Source organism: Melozone crissalis, unplaced genomic scaffold (assembly GCF_028551555.1).
Source record: "Melozone crissalis strain CALT ecotype California unplaced genomic scaffold, PUWL_Pcris_2 ptg000009l_1, whole genome shotgun sequence".
Classification (NCBI taxonomy): Eukaryota; Metazoa; Chordata; class Aves; order Passeriformes; family Passerellidae; genus Melozone; species Melozone crissalis.
This window is the reverse complement of record NW_026535787.1, coordinates 18,918,363-18,935,510: the sequence shown is the minus strand read 5'-3', so window position 1 is coordinate 18,935,510 and position 17,148 is coordinate 18,918,363. Positions and strand designations below refer to the sequence as shown.

The following is a 17,148-nucleotide window of genomic DNA, read 5'->3' as shown; positions in this document are numbered from 1 at the left end:
AATTCACATCATTGAATCACTCTTGTGTCAGAACTGGGTATTTTTTGCCTGTGGATACCATTTCTGCAGTTGGGGTCCCTTTTTTTTTCCCCTTACATTGAGGTTTTCAGAACTGACCAGGAGATACAAGCGCTAAAACTCTTTCCAATTTAATTTTAAGGAGAATTGTGTGACACAAATTTCCAGTCAGCTTTGAAATTCTTAGCCTTTCACATTTTATATAATTCAATTTAAAAGCAATGCAGTACTGAAAAGTATGTGAACTGGCAGCTGTATGTACATACTTTGATTCTTTTTTTTCCCCAATGTATAGTGCGTCTTTTTAGCTTTTTGAGCGCATTTGGCAGTATATTTCTTTATGCTTCTCAGAAATAGAACCTTTTTAAATACAGGTGGAATATGTCTCCTTAGCTTTAAATGTATTCTGAAACAATCCCTCCAAACTTTCACTGTTCAGAATTACTAATGGATTATGACAAGGAGACTTGGAGCAAGGGATGTGGCAACTGAAGGCTGTGACATTCCTGCTGAACTTTGCTCCTTAAAGCGATATGAATGGCTGGAGTTAAAACAATAACTCTGGAGTCACTGGGGGGGAAAAGGGCAAAGGTTTTATTGGTCTTGTAGGTCACAAGTATGATATTAAAATCAAGCATTGGTCTAAAAAAATTTAGACCTTCCTGTGATTAAAAAATTTTGTGACGTATTGCGATTTTTCCCCCTCTCTGTCAGAATGTGATGTTGAGGACCCACTATCAATAAAGCTCAACATGTCCCTCACCCCAGAATCAGCCAATAATGATTGTTATACCTTTTAAGTAATAATTTAAAGCAGCTGGAAAAAAAGCTTATAATGTGATCATTCTTTGCATGCAGGTTAAAAATTCTCTCTTAAAAATCCTGATCCAGGCTTCATTGCATAGACATGAATATTGTGCAGCTGCCAAAGCTTAATGAACTTTAGGACTTAGTCTCTGTATGAGACTTAAAACAAAAAAAAAAAAAACAAACCCAATTATAAATAAAACAGTATTGACTGAGCAAAAAAAATGGAAAGCAAAAAAAAAAATTCCAAGCAAGAAGAAAAAAATTCCATTTATTCCTATGCCATTTTTATACGATCGTGTTGTGCTTTTGTGTGGCAATGATGCAAATAGATTCAAACCGAAAAGTTCTTGAGAAAATAAGAAACCGGAGAAATAGAATCTTATTATTTTTATGTTACAGAAAAAAAATATTTGAGGCCTTCAGTTGGCTGGTACAGTATTTTACAAGACCCTTGGAATTATTAATTGAGGCTATAGATAGATCATTTCCCAATTTTCTCCAGTTTTACTGTGTGTATGGTGGGGTTTTTTGCATGAATTAAGGACTTGCCACAGATAAAATGCCTTGGTTTGCAATTCAAGTTGCTCCATGATTAAACCACCAACTCCTCTTATTATACATTCTGATAAAAAATTTACCTCAAACCATTCTCCTAGGCATTAAAAAAATAGTCTGGTGTTCCACATGCTTAAAATGTCTTCTTTTAGCTGATGTCACTGCTTAGATGTGAAAGCTGAGATAAAGTTTTCAAGAAGGAATCTGTTTCCTGGCTGATGTGTTCTTTTAATGCATTTCATTAAGTAACATGGGAGGGATGTTTTGTTTCAGTGAAACTTAACTTCTCTTTATTGTTCATCAAAATTGTTATCAACTTTTTTTTTAATGTTATAAATTTTTTATACATTCCATTTTTTTCCCCTAGTGTCACTTTCTCTTATCTCTTTCCAAAGTGTTTGTCCCTAACTTTTTGAATAGTACTCAGAGTTTTCAGTAAGCTAAAGAGCTTAAAAATTTTGTCAGACTGTTTTGTAGATTAGAATTATGTAACTGCTCCATCCTACTCTCAAATTGGTGTTACCTTTTCTCTCTTTTACCTGTAGATATGACAGTGCTAAAAATGTCTCAAGAATAATACAAAAAATTATTCACAGTCTTACTCTATGGCAGATCATTGAATTGTCTGGTTTGTTACTGCTGAACATCAGTTCAGGAATAAGAAATAAAAGGGAAGAATTTCAGCATTACTAATTAGGCTATTATTAGAAGAATGTTACATTATTACATTTGCTGTCTTTTTTTAATAAAGTTTTTTTTCCAAAGGTGGAAAGGACAAAATGCTTGCTTGTTAGTACGCATTTGATGTCCTTTTTTCTGGTGTTTACTGTTGGTGTAAACAGGCATTTCAGCATTGTTTGTATACTGATCACTTGGCTGGGCTCATCATGGACTGATTACTTCTGAAGTTAGATTACTTCTAACTTAACTCCATGTTAAGTTACCTTGCTGCCTGTGGCTAGTTACATTATTGAAAATGCATAATTCATTAAAACTAGAGTAGAAAATATTCTTAATTACTTAGTGTATATTGTGAGGAGTCAGAGGAAGTGTTGCATCCATTGCATTTGAAAGATTGAACCAATCTAATGTCAAAGAAGGAAACAACACTTCCTCTACCACTTCTCTGGGGAAATTAATTTATAGCAAAAGATCTCTTACCATTAGGGGCTTTTGTTTGTTTTTAAATCTTGCAATTATTCTTATATTTATTTCATTACTCCTAGTTGTAACTCTTGGGACCACAAATGCAATTCACTTCCTCTTTCCTGTTTATAAGGAATCTTGTAAAAGATTCCAGACCCTTATTAATTCTTCCTTTCCATTTGGCCAAAGCTGATAGGTTTATTAATACTGTTGGTAGAAACCCCAAATCTGAAATTTTTGCTGTATATAACTCTCGCAGATTTCCCAATGTTTAATGATAATAGTGCATAGTGGAATAGGATTTTTATCTTTAAGCTGGAGTTACTTAGCATGATGGCCTTTTTCCAAGCAAAATCTCTGGTTCTTTCTGAATATGCAAAGCCCACAGTTACAGTGACAGGAGTGATTTCCTGGCTCTTTTGTATTTTTAAACAATATTTAAGATTATGATAAGGTTTCTTCAATGTTTTTCCCTGCCATATTTGAACAAAGTCTTCTCACAAAAATAATCTCCAATATTTTCAACAAGATTGTAGTCACTCTTTAATGTTTGGCTGGATAAGTTTCATATTAATTTGATACTGTTGCTAAGTTTTGAGGGCAGAATATGCATCCATTAAAAAAAAAAAAATCAGTAAACTGTGATGGAAGTATCAGCAAGGCTCAATTTTTGATAGAGAAATGAATACGTTCCTGCAAAACTGCTTTGGCTAGTTCAGTTTTGGGGGTTTTTACTGGGGTTTTTTAATGTCTGGCAAAGTTGAGTCAAAATTTATTCTTAATGTGTATTGTGGTGTTCTGTTTGGATTTTTTTGTGTTTCTTGCGTTTTGTTTAATGGTTTTTCTGGTGTGCTTTGGTGTGGATAATTACATTATAAAATCCACATTTCCCTTTTCTCATAATTCTGCTAGGGAAAATTCAGCATCTGTGAAGGTGAACTAATATTGAGCCTGTGATGTAACTGTGTGAATGAAGTAATGACCTGAGCTCTGAAGTGAGGACTGTGTTTAATGTTAGTTCTTCCCCTAGCTTGTATTGCAGCCTATGTTATTTTAAGCCATGTCAGTACGTCACCAAGAAATCAGTATAATCCTTCAAAGCAGTTTTACTGAGGGATCACCAGTATCTGCTCTCAACATCTAAAAATGTAAATTTTAAAAAAGATGCATCTTATTGTCCCTGATTCATTTTCATATGGTGAACTGCCAGGTACTGCTCGTTCAGGGAATTAATTAATGCTTGGCTGAATGGTTGATTGCTTCCTGCTTAATGTCTGTCTTCAGGGTGTGTGAGAACGGCCAATGCGCGAATGGAACCCACGGTGCTACTTCCGAGATAAAGAAATCGAAACACCCAGAGTCAGGTACACTTTTTATTTTTTCCTTGTTTGCTGACAAGATTGACTCTGTGCTGCCCTAGGGGTGCAGCAGGAAAACATTGACTTCTTGTGGTTGTGTCATTCAGGAGATGTCTATGATGCACCTACTGTTCCGGTACCTTTGCCTCCTGCACGGCCTCCTGCCAGAGACAGCCCCAAACACAGCTCTTTGCTCAACAGGACACCCTCCGATTATGATCTTCTGGTGCCCCCTTTAGGTTGCAGACTTTTTGCTGATTACATGTAATGGTTAACACTGCCCAGATGAACTAAATGCCATGTTTACTGAAAAACAGCCATTGTTGAGTAGGTTAGGAGTACCAAACAGGCTATGAGCTAAGTATTACAGCTGTCAGTCAATATTTTGTGTCATTTGGAGTCTGTTTGTAAGGCTTCACTTGAGACAGACAAAAAGGTATACTGCATCTGTATTGCATTTATACAGAAAAGTAAAATCCATTTTCCCTAATATAAATTTTGATCGTCTATTACTAAGTTTGAGCATTGCAATTTAATGCAGTGGTGGAGCATTTTTTCTACTGTAGCTCAAATTATTCCATTTATTTTATCAAATACAAAGAAGAATGCCAAAAATACGGTATTTGATTAAAAGAACTAAACCACTAAATTAAATTAATAGGTTAATTTCTGGGAGTTTTTTCCCCCATCAAGGGACAGTTCAAAACTCACTGCTGTCTACAGGCACCAAAAGCTTCCTTTTCCAACCCTGATTTCTGTTCTCTTCTCCTACACAAAAAATCAGTGATCTCTGCATATATATTGGTGCTATGCTTGGGGACCACCCACACTATCATTGACAAACTCAGTTGCATGGTTATGTCTCTATGTGTCAGCATCCAAATTTCTGGTTCCATAAAACCTTTTGAAGATTTTAGGCTCTCTCTGGTCCCTGAAGTGTTCCTGAGATGCAGGAGAAATGAAGGCAAAATAACACATAAAAATCACGGTGCTTGATAACTCCTGCTTGCAGCGCCTTTGTGTAAGAGGTGCATTCTTCTGCCAAGCTCTGGAAAATTCTGTTTATATCTGGAGTCAGAGCTTCTGAACAGCAGATAGAGATAATACACAGTATAAATGTAGCAGACTGCGTGCAGTCAGCTTTGGTGTTTGTATATAAATACACTTGCTCACCCACTGAAATACAGCTGTTATTCTACCGTGATACTCTGTGAAGCCTTCATTGTAGTACACTCTTGGCAATTGAGCCACTAAAAGCAATCTCTCCTTCCATCCCAGCAAAGAAACTGAGCACTGCAAAAGGTCATTCAGAGCATGTTTTAGAAGAGGACTGTGGCTATTAACAGTCAGGTTTACAGTTTCATTACTGGAGTCACTGAACGGCTTAGATGAATCGTAGGAGTAAAGACCTCAGCAGCCAGAGAAAAATAAAGTTTAAGCTTTATTCTTTATTCTGCAGTTCTTAATGAAGTTTTGGTCATCTAATAATTCATTTCTAAACTGCAGGTGAAGATGCATTTGACAGCTCACCCCCCTCACTCCCACCACCACCACCCCCTGCTCGGCACAGCATGATTGAGCACACAAAACCTGCTGGCTCAGGGAGCCGACCCTCGTCAGGACATGAACTGTTCCTTCATTCTGGTAGGAATACAAAGGAAAACAGCATGTTTCATTTTATTTGCCTTTACTTCAGAAGTTTATCTGTTCAGTGTAAAAGTTGTCACCAGGCCTCACGGATTTTTATACAAAATATTAAAAAAATCAAAATTTTAAATGGTGGAGGTGAAGCTACTCATAAAATAGGAAAACTTCACTTTCATTATCACAAAGTCATAAAATGAAGTCAATATGTCTATACCAGGCTAGAAATTTTGTAAATTGTAGTTTTCTGTTGTAATCTGTAATATTACTCTGTATCTTTTTGTCAACTCCATTGTTTTAAATAGTAAAACATAATTCATGAGGGATATTTTCAAGTTGAAACTTTGAAAGAAGCTATAAAATAAGAGAAAAGAGTATTCTGCTTTGTTAGAACTGTTGTAAAAGTTTGCTACTAAACTATATTGTGAATACAGTTGCTAAGTCTTAGGGTTCATAACCTTTTTGCTAAGTCAGGTTTTCACCTATCTTTCCTTGTAAATGACTGTGATACATTCAGTCTGGTATTTTGCTTATAAAAGGTATGAAAACTGTTTACAGTTCATGATTTTTGTCTTTGAGTTGAAAAGAGTCCTATTTTTAGATGAATTAAGTTAAATAGATTTGCTGATTATGATACAGATTACTGCAGGATTTTTGTGGCTTATAGTGCATGTCTGTGAAGTGATTTTTTTTTTTTTTCCTCTGTGGAAGCTTTCAAATGATGTTGGTGTCTTTAAGTTTACCTTCTCTGTGAATATTTTCAGGGATGATCTGCTTTGTGGTGGGGTTTGGTGTTGTCTTCCCCCTCTCTGTTTTTCTTAGAAGTTCTATGGAGAGGGATAAAATGAAATGTTTTGGTGATGGTTTCACAGGAAGGCCAGAATGTGAATGACAAGCAGTCATGTGCAGCTGCATGATGGCCTGACAGGTCTCTGGCTGACCTGTGTGAGTGGAAAGGGAGCTACTTTAGGTTGAAGTGCAGTGACCTTTTATGGAATGTTTTCATTATGTATGTTTTCCTGTCAGTCAAGGCCTGACACTGAGTAATTTGCCAAAGCTTTGTGTATTTTGTAATGCAAATTCAACTCAGTGTGTTACTTTCTCATCTAAGTTGCTGAATGCATCCAGGTGAAAAGACTTAGCATGCTAAGAATTTAAAGGTTGATGTTCATAAGTACAGTGTGGTTTTATCTTGTACACTTCAAAAGAAAAACAACTTCAGCAGTCTAGTCAGAGTGGGTGCCTCAATTGTATCATCTGATGCAGAAACACACACTGCAGCATTCGATTCTGATGGGAATGGAGAGGAAAAATAGGAGCCCTCACACACAGATGCACACAAGCTCCATCTGCCTGTGCCCAGTGTCCAGGAACATGCAGAGTTTTGCATGTTTAAGTGTAACCTCCAGATAATCTAAGAACGTCACTGATAGTGTTAAAAAAATTTAATAGCTTTAAAATAAATATCTGGAATATGTCTCTAAAGCCATATATTGTTATTCATATTTGCATAAGGAATACAATCGTGCAGCAGCAGTTCTCATTAATCTTGGCAATGTATTGCATCTAGTTAGGCATGCATGGTTGTGTGAATTGGTCTTTTTTTATTCATATGGTATTTCTAAAGCCATATTACTCACTTTGCATCTTGTCACATAATCTGTTGTAGAAGATGTATGATGAGTTTTTGATGATTGGTTTCCATACAAGTCTTGAGGGTGATTTCTCAGCTATCCATCAGAGCCTGTCAGATTAGAATAATAATCTCATCATCAACACCAGTGAAAAGTTGTTCTCACATACAAAACAAACACTCTGCAAGCACTGAGTCCAGAGCAGAAGCCAGATCCAGGATGGATCTGCACTTGCTCAGCAGCACCTTTGGAATCCAAAGAAGAAAGAAAAGAAGTGGACAATGTATCAAAATTCTTATTTACCTAATTTTTCAAATTCTGTCTCTGTAATATTTACCCACAGCTGGGACTGTGTGAATAGGAAATCAACCCTGCAGTCTTTGTGAACTGCAAAGCATAGAAGTATAATGAAGCTCTAAGCAAACTGAATAGCTGACATGTTTCTAATTGTGCTGCTTCAGGCACTGCAACCTCTTCGATGCTTTGCCAGGCATAATCCCTGGCAGCATCAGGGTTGGGTGGTTGAAAAGTGCCTCATGGATGTGAGGAGAAGAAACCACAGTCAGTGCAGGACAGACCACCTTTGAGCTGTGCTCCTGTGTGTGTCACTTCAAATCATATTTACATGCGTACTGTGAACACTGAATTTGGAGTTTTGTGTGCATGTGCTGTCAGAGGACACCTCTGGATTCATGGTTTCTCTGCATGATGGGAGGCTACTCTAATCCTACCTTCTGTGCTTGAGCCCTCCCTCAGATAGTAATTCTGATTATTCTAAGACACTGTTTAAATTCTTTTATCACAGATCCCCATTTTGACTCAATAACTGGTCATGTTCCTTTGCCACCTGCTCGGAGAGCACCTGGAGAAAATGTCAAAACAAATAGGACATCTCAAGACTATGATCAACTTCCTCCATCTTCAGGTAAGGCAGAAAACTGTTCTTGTAGAAAATTACAATTCTGTGAAGAATATAACTTTCATCCATAAAGTCCAATGAGTTTTTTGTCGTTCTGCACAACAAATTGCAATGGTAATGTTGCTTTACAAAAGAATGAAATCATCAAAGGGTACCAGACTTAAGTTCTGCAATAGAGGTAGAAGTGGCTACTTGTTGTGTGTAGGTGTACATACTATAGAATCCATTTTACTAGCTACCAAACTGAATGCTTGTGTCAGTTATAGTGTTCCTTATTTTTTGAGAAGAGATTTTCCTGACACCTTTCAAGCTCATAGGAGATCAGAAGTACTGAAAGGAGCACAAGCACCTGATTTCCATCTTTGTTTCATTTCTCCTAAACAAAAACATGTAGCTTAACTCTCTAAAGTATTATTATTTTCTGTCTCTTTTGCTAATATGTTTGTCTGAATTTCTAAGAAGCTTTTAAGATGTTTCTTAATAAAATAGCAAGAATCAAAACCACTTAAAATTCAGTCTTCCTTTTCAATGGAACAGGTACAGTAGAAACGATTCCTCTGCCAAAAAATTTTTGGTTAGGGTATTCAGGCAACAAAAATAGTAAATTTAAAGGAAATCTACTAAGTGGACAAAAATAATAACAGTATTACCTGTATTTCAAAGTACCTTCACCAGTTTTTAGACAAATTTTCTTTTCTTTAGATGTGCATGGTACATGGGGAATGGGGCAGATTGGTCCAACTGCATTCTTTTCCTGTATGAAGAAACTACACAAAGAAAAAGCCAAGGGATGTTTTGTACCATTAATCATTCTCCTGATAGATAAAATTTTGTGTAGAGACTTTTTATGCATGAAGAAAAGGACTTTTCTCTAATCTTTCAGTTGTAATAATCACCATTGTTCAAATGAAGCATTCCCAAGGGGAAAAAAAATAGATATGTTTTAGTATCAATTTCATTCTCCTTCTCAGAAATACAGATTTTCATACTGCTGAAGTATAGGGGGGAAAAAAAGAATATGTTCCAACTTAAATAATGGGGAATTTCTTTGGCTCTCTTCAGGCTTACTTATTTTTTTAATGAACAGCAATAATTGTGAATTAGTATGATGCCTTTGGTAAATACTATTTCTTTTGGGAGGGCATCTTTACAAGTATAGCTGTTTCTCTTTTCATTTCCAGTTACTGGAAGAAAAGAGTTTATAATGCTTTGTAAGTGTCACTGTGAGGGATTTATTTGTCTTTAAATGCTCTGTCAGTTTATTCAGGGTGTTTTGATTTATCATATAATGCAAATTATGACAATGATGCAACTACTTTTAAAGCTATGGAGTTTTCCTGCAATTCTTGCACTTCTGTGATAGAACCATTTTTAATTTTCCTAAATTACTGTGAGATACTTGCTAGTTAAGAACTTGGAGCTTTCTGGTGCTACTTAATACTTTTTGATCTGTTTCTCACAGCTATCTTCTAAAACACTCACATGTCAGCTTTTGCTATAAATACCATTCTAAATCAGCATGATATGCAGCAAGATATTCCATTTAATTTCAATTAGATGAAAACTATGTGATAGATCATGTCATTCTCTTAATTGGAAAGTTGTTTTTACAGTGTCAGTAATTCCAAAGGACAGAACTGATGAGCTGCAGGATGAACAGGTTCACCTTCATCTATGATTTAAAAAGACAATGTAGAGAGTGTAACTGTATTCAGAACTTTGGTTTTGCATTTATTCTGAACTAATCAGCTCACTGAAGAAATTATTCATTTCAGTGCTTTTGTAAGGTAATTCTCTGAACTAGCTGAAAAAGAAATGGAGTTCACTCTAAAATCTAATTATCATTTATCTACTGGGTTCCTAGAGTAGCATGGGCAGTGTTTTAACTTCCCTGCTTCACTTTCACTGTTTTTAAGATTGCTGTAGTGATGTTTAACTGAATCCTTAAAGTCTACCGAGTAATTTATTCTAATTCAGATACCCAGTATTGAGCACTTCAGAAATAGTACCCAGCCATGCAACCCACTCCCCCAAAGGCACAGTTTCTCCAACTTTTTATATACAACTGTTTAAATTAGTACAAAAAGAGCAAGAAAAGGAAATAGGACTTGGGGGTGCTGTGGATGAGAGGCTGGACATGAGCTGGCAACGTGTGCTCAGAGCCCAGAAAGCCAAAAGGATTGCATCCTGCTATCCTGCATCCAAAGCAGTGTGGCCAGCCAGGCAAAGGAGGGAATTTGGCACCCCTGCTGTCATGAGACCCACCTGGAAAAATGCTTCCAGCATGAGAAAGACATGGACCTACTGGAGTGAGTCTGGAGAAGAGCACGAAGCTGATAAGAGGGATGGAGCACCTCTCCTGTGAGGAAAGCCTGAGACAATTTGAATTGTTCAGTCTGGAGAAGGGAAGGCTTTGGGGTGACCTAATGTGGCATTCCAGTACATGAGGGGAGTGTAGAACAAAGCAGGAGAGAGACTTTTTACAAGATCAGGCAGTGAGAGGACAAGGGAGAACTGAAGGAGATTGGTAGAGGTATCAGGAAGAAGTCCTTTACAGTGAGGATGGTGAGGCCCTGGTCCACAGAATCTGTGGATGCCTCATCCCTCCAAGTGTTCAAGGCCTGATTGGATGTAGCTCTGAGCAGTCTGGTCTAGTGGAAGGTGTCCCTGCCCATGGCAGAGAGTGCAGAATTAAATTATCTTTAAGGTCCTTTCCAACCTAACCTATTCTACTATTCTATTATATTGCTAATAATTAGAGTATTTTACCTAAACACAGCAAATAATAAGAGGTAAAGGAAGAAGAAAATTAAGCCTCTAATTGATGTCTCCTCTATTTTGCTGAACTTAGCTATTCTGTAAGATACAGATTCAAATGATTGTTTAATATATTTGCCTGCTGCATGTTCATTCCCTCAGTTGGCCTTATGAAGACACTTGCTTGCAAATTTGGATTCCTTTAACAAGAATATTATTCCAGGGTTTATTTCAGTTAACACCAGAGGAAGTAATGTAATCCACAGTATTGCAAAGTACAAAGACCATGCCTAACAGCTTGATGGAGCAGCGTGTGCAGTGGGTCCTTCCCTCACCTTCTCCCTGCTCTCTGAGTTCCTTAGAGCACGTGTCCCCTGGGTGTGCCTTGTTCCTGTACCCCCCTTAGGTGAGGTGTAGCTGCTTGCCACTGTTCCACAGAGGGCCTCACAACAAGCCTGGGTCACCTGCTTCTCTGATGCTCCTCAGGCTGTTGGTGGAAGACTGAGCAATCCAGGAGAAGCAGTGAGGGAGGAGAAGAAGGGCGTTTCCCAGCAGAGAGGAACAGACAGTTGGCATTGTTACAAACAGCCTTCTCCCACTGTGCCATAGAGCTCTCACCACTTTCCTGTGCTTTTTAAATACTTATTAAATGAGCCTGTGTCTGCTTTTGTACTAACCTCTTACCTAAGGGTTCAGTCTAGTGCTGAATTACAGAACTGGGAGCTGTGGAAGAAGCTGCTCGTGGTAGAAACTGTTAATTGAATTGCACAGTTAGAAAATCTATTGGAATTCTTAGTTAGACATCTGTGGTGGCTGAAACATCAGAGGATGGGAGGTAGGGAAGGAAAGTTCTGCTTAATACCTCTATCTCAGTGTCCAGATGGACATGCAGCTTAGGCTTAGTATCTTTAAGCTCAGGATCCAATATGATACCCAGCTTTAGCTGAAATTTTATATGGATGTGAAGATATTGAAAGAGATGTCAGCATTTAAAAAAATAATAATGGGAATTGAGAGCGCTGAAGATCTCAGAGTATCTGTGCTGTAGAGAGATGTTGCTGTAGTGAGAATAAAATGCTTGTGCTTCAAATCTGCTGACAGAATTAAAAATGACCTTTCTAAATGATGTGACTGCTTTATAAAGTTTGTTAGAAAGCCTCAGTGAAGATTTTAAACACGAAATAACTTCAGTTTTAAGCCTTTATTAGGCTGAGTCAAGCAAAAATATCCTCATGTAACACAAGCATAGGGAAGGATCTGATTTATGCATAAGGAATTTCTTCTGTACTTCAAGCCCAGGGGAAAATGCAAAGTTTGTAAATTTAATTTTGTTTCATACTGTATAGAAATGAAGTCCATAATGGAATGTACATATTAAAACAGCTTGAAGGTTTGTGAAAGAAAAATTATTGGTTTTAAATAATGTGCCATTATTCTAAGGATAAAGAATATTATTCTTTTGCAGTCTTGATTTTACTAAAATAAGTGAAGTGAGAAATTTGAACTTGATTCTGATTCAGTTTTTAGTGATTAACCGCATTTCCTGAGCTACAGTTAATTTCTCAGACAAGTGTTTCATGGGTCTTCCACACCTTCATAGCAGGTTTGGATCTGCTTCAGAATGTTTATAATTTACATAATTCTTTTTATCTTCAGAGAGAAAAAAAATCAAAACAAATATGAAGTAGCCCTTAGTAGCTGTAGGTCTCAGCCCCTTACTGTAAATGTTAAATCAAATTTCTTTCATCCGTTTGTCTATGGAATATCACCATCTTTCTAAAGGTAATATTAACTCTCTGAGTTAAGAAGTGGAATTAAATTTTATGGCAACATGCATCCAAATCGATGGAAAAACTAACTTGAAAGGAAAATACACCTGCATTAAACATGCCCTTGTGTGAACTGCTTTCATTTATCTGAAGTGTTTAATGCACTTGGTTGAATTATAGTTCTCTCTGTCCAGTGTTACGATAAGGTTACAACAAGAAAACATTTCTTCCATGCCTAAAGAACAGTCCCCGAAGTACTTAACACTGAAAAATGCCACTGCTCTCATTGTAAGTAAACAGGAAGTATCACAGCCAGAAATTCCTCTAATTTATCTATCAAAGTCACTGTTGATAGGACTTTTTAAAACCATTTTTGAAGGATTAAAGACTTTTTAATTTTTTAGATGCTTTGCTCTTGAAAGTGTTTTCTGCGCTGTGCCTGCTTGTATTTAAGCTTCTTATTGTGGAATCAGTGAGGATAAAGGCGTTTCAGTAAAGTGCCAAGTTTACTTGAGCACAGAACTCTTGACTCTGAGAAGATTAGCAAGTTTGAATATTAGCTTTTTTTCACCAGCACATCATGATTCTTAGTCACCAGCATTAACTGTGAAGGTAACCTTTCCATAGAAGATAAGAAACCAGGAGATATTCCCATAGGGGGGAATGGAGAGGAAGGAGCATGTTCTGTTCTCATCATGGGAGTAATAGGGCTGGAGGTCTTTTGGAGAAACCATGTATTTATGTACTTATGTTTGGCTGCTGTGCATGACATGAGTAGGAATTGAATGAACAGAATTTAGAAAGTGGACCAATAAGGATTTTTCTCCTTCAGCTGTATTTGTCTGAATTCCTCTTCTACACAACTTAGGGTCCTCAATAAAATTGTAATCCAATTTGTGTTTGGGTTTTGCTCATTTGTTTGTTTTTGTAGTGTTTTTTTTCTTGGGCTTTTTATTTGTTTGTGGATTTTTTGTTAGTTTGTTTTGTTGTTTTGTTCTTTAGCTCAGATATTCTCAAATTGTAGGTTGAGAGTCTGAAAGTCTTTAAGAGTTTGACTGGCTGTTTTCACTGTTTCTCCTGTTCCAACTTTCAATAATCTAAATTGTAAATTGCATGTTCCTATATTATTATTAAAATAGTATATTGCTACGTTATTTCCATTTTGGACATTCTTGAGGACATCAGCTTCTGTCAAAATTTTAAAATGAGCTGTATTGGTAAACTAAAATATTTCTTCATGTTCCTTTAGAATTTTACTCTTAAAACAGCTTCATGGGGTTTGACCAGCCCCAATTATAACACAGTCTTAGGCCAATTTATAATGATTTTTCTCTCTTTTATTTGAAACAGATGGTTCACAAGCACCAGCCAGGCCCCCTAAACCACTTCCTCGGAGAACTGCACCAGAAATACATCACAGGAAAGCATACAGCTCTGACAGTTCCACGGAAAATGTGGATGCAAAAATTGCGAAACTTATGGGAGAGGGCTATTCCTTTGAAGAAGTCAAGAGGGCACTTGAAATTGCCCAGAATAATGTTGATGTGGCCCGCAGTATTTTAAGAGAGTTTGTCTGTTTTCCTCCACCAGTGTCCCCGCGTCTCAATCTATAGCAGCATCAAGATTTTCTTGGAGCATATGAATTCTGCAGATACACATGTGGATTGGGGAATGAGAGGAAGAACAGAATGGAATATTTTTATTCATCCTTAGCAGAAGGGTGTTTGTTTCCAGCCGTTTATCAAAGGCTCCTGGCTGCTCTGATCAAGACTTATAAATATGCTGAGGCTTATGTATTTTTGCTAGCCATACTTTTTTAAATCAGGGTTGAACTTACAAAATAATTTAAAAAAAGTTTACTTCCCTAGAACTTTTAATCTGTGAAATGCTTTTTCTTGTTTACAAGTTGGCAAGTTACAGTTTTCTAGTTTGTGCCTGTACTATGTCCTGTTCATATTCCCTTGTACTTGTGGTCAGTTCTGCTGTAGCATTCCCAACAGTTTCCATGCTGACCACTCCATCAACTAAATCATCACTTTCCAGGAGTTCTGTTTTTCTTTGGTCTTTTTTTTCTTTAACAAGATGCTTTAATTGTTTTTTGCATTTCAGCTCATCAAATGCAAAAAGTATGTGGCCTTCACTACTGATTTTTTTTTTTCTTCTGAGATTCCTTTGCTTTTGAGAGAGGAGATATCTGAATGTAAAATACATTATTCTGTGAACTGCCTTTTTAAAGGTATTTTGACAGTAATGTTGGGCAGCTTTCTGTTTAACAAGAATTCCATGACCTGAAGTGTCAAGGTCTTTTATATACAGTTTCCACAAAAAAATCCCAACCAACAAATAAAACACTTCATTCAGCAGTGATACTGAGTTCTCACATGTAAAATCTCTTTCAAAATTGAGTATTTGATTGCAGATGTTTAAAAAAATCCAAATGCACATGATAATACTGTGTTTTGATTACACACTAATGGCACCAATTCTTCATGGCAAGACTAAAAGGAATCTTTTTCAATTATATTAAAGGTATTCAGATGAATTCCGGTTCTAGATTCAGTAAAGTAGAATGTGGTTAATGTTTTGTTTGAGTGATTATCCTGTGGTTCATTGTGGCTTGGATCAGTTTGTATTAACTTGGAAACTTTAAATCTTTGATGCACTGTTAATTCCTAATGCTACTGTAGCAATATTTTTTGCAAAGTTTTTTAAAAACCTCCTCCCTCCCCTGTACACTTCAAAATCCTCAAGGATGTGTTGAACACCCAAATTCATTCAGTCACTTTCCAGCTGCTTAGTTGGAAATATATTTTTGCTTTACTTGATTAGTGATACTCCAAACTTTGACATTTTATTTTTGAGCCCAAATTGATGCAAGCCAATTTTTAAATCTTCCTGATTTTAAAAAAAGTGAGAGAAAACAAGACAATTCTATTCTGAGTATGTTCAAGTTGAGTCCAGATATTTCCAGAAAAATTCTTAAGATTGTTGCTTACTTGTTTTTTTTTAGGAAACTTTGAAATTTTCTTCTAATACTATTGAACAAATAAAAAAAAATGTGGTATTTAGAATATTTTTCTCATTTTGATATGTGATGAGTAAATGAAAATTTTCAGTGTGCCAGGCTGGGTGTGAGGTATATATTCATTATTCCCTTTCAGCTGTAAGTGTTCTCTTTCACTCTGAGCAAGTGCTAGAATTTGTATCACTTACAGGATCAGATCTCATCAGCCAGTGCATTTGTTGTAAAGGTGTTTTGAAGACAGCACGTGGCTGAACTGCAGGATTTGAAGTAACTGAGAACACCTGTTGGAAATTACTCTGCTATCTCAAAGTCCCATTGTTTCATGAAAAAAATTGTTCTTAAAGCTAATTTAATTATTTTGTAGCATCACAAAGCATAATGTGGATATTGTTAATCTCTGTCAGTGATAAAAGGGTGATCAGGAGAATACAGGGTATAGGGAAGAGCTGCTGCAGCATTTGGATATGAGCAAATCCTTCTGAGTTTGTATATCTTCCTGTAATTGTTCATTCCTCAAGTACAGTTTAGGAAAAGTTTTGGTGCAAGTTATATTCTGTGCTTTTGGCTCAAGTTAATCTCTTTCCTCTGTTTTGGGAGAAAGTTTTGTATAGTATGGAACCCTCTTGTTCATCTGGTTTGTTTGCAACATCACTGTAGCATTTTAGCTAGCTGTAAATTGAAAATGATTCAGGCTATTAAATTATACACTCTGGTTGTACTGGAATTACTGAAATGAGGTTCTAGCATAACTGCCAGCATAGCAAGGATGAAAAAAAGAGCATTTTACAAGGACAAACAAACAATCTGCAGATTGAGTTTTGAAATTTTGAATTGTAATGAAGAACTCATTTTCTCCTTTTTATGCAGCAGCTTAGTATAAATTGCATCCTTATATTTCAATTAGAGGCTGGAACTGCTGCCTGATAGATTAAGGTTTTTAAAGTTTTCCTTCTTTCTGATTGTGACCACCAGTGACACTTTTTTTAATTATATGTTAAAAAAATCAAACTTGATTAGCAATATTTTGAGTGGTAACTTGAAAAGATTTCCATTAATCTTTAAATGAGTGTGCTAATAACACTTCTAAATAGTGGAACATGCAGACTGTTTCAGACCTGTTCTTGCTAAAGTCAAAAATTGCTTTGCTATAGTGTTGATGTTTACTCTGCAGGAATTAATAGGCTTAAAATAAATTAATGTGGCTGCAGTCTAGTTCTCTAAAGACATAGTTCTCTAAACATATTTTTAACCTTTGAAAGACTTAAGGGTTTGAGCCTGGCCGTGTGTTATGCACTTACATAACTTCAAGGAAGACTGATTTGAATGAGAGTGCTTGGGTGAACAAAGTTGGTTAAACTCAGAAACATTTGAAGTCTTTAGACCATCCTTATGCTGTCTGTTGGCCTCACCTTTTCTCTCCTTTTGGCTAAGTTACTGCATTTTAAGCAAATTGGCTGAATCACAAGTTGGGCAGAGCAAGTGGACATCAGCAGCACAGATCTTTTCCAAAGGC

General features: G+C 36.5%; 1 protein-coding gene across 2 annotated transcripts in view; it reads left to right on the top strand.

The window, feature by feature from the left end:
• CBLB (Cbl proto-oncogene B) overlaps positions 1–16,764 on the top strand; it is a 128,583-nt gene extending 111,819 nt beyond the window's left edge. Inside the window, exons 15-19 of one of the 2 annotated variants that reach the window (XM_054270435.1) lie at positions 3,814–3,893; positions 3,995–4,126; positions 5,394–5,531; positions 7,971–8,090; positions 13,961–16,764. In XM_054270435.1, the coding sequence (XP_054126410.1) occupies positions 3,814–3,893; positions 3,995–4,126; positions 5,394–5,531; positions 7,971–8,090; positions 13,961–14,223 (733 nt within the window). In that variant the 3' untranslated portion in view covers positions 14,224–16,764. The remainder of the gene's footprint in view (positions 1–3,813; positions 3,894–3,994; positions 4,127–5,393; positions 5,532–7,970; positions 8,091–13,960) is intronic. The other variant, XM_054270436.1, reaches the window with a different exon arrangement.
• Positions 16,765–17,148: the final 384 nt, after the last annotated feature.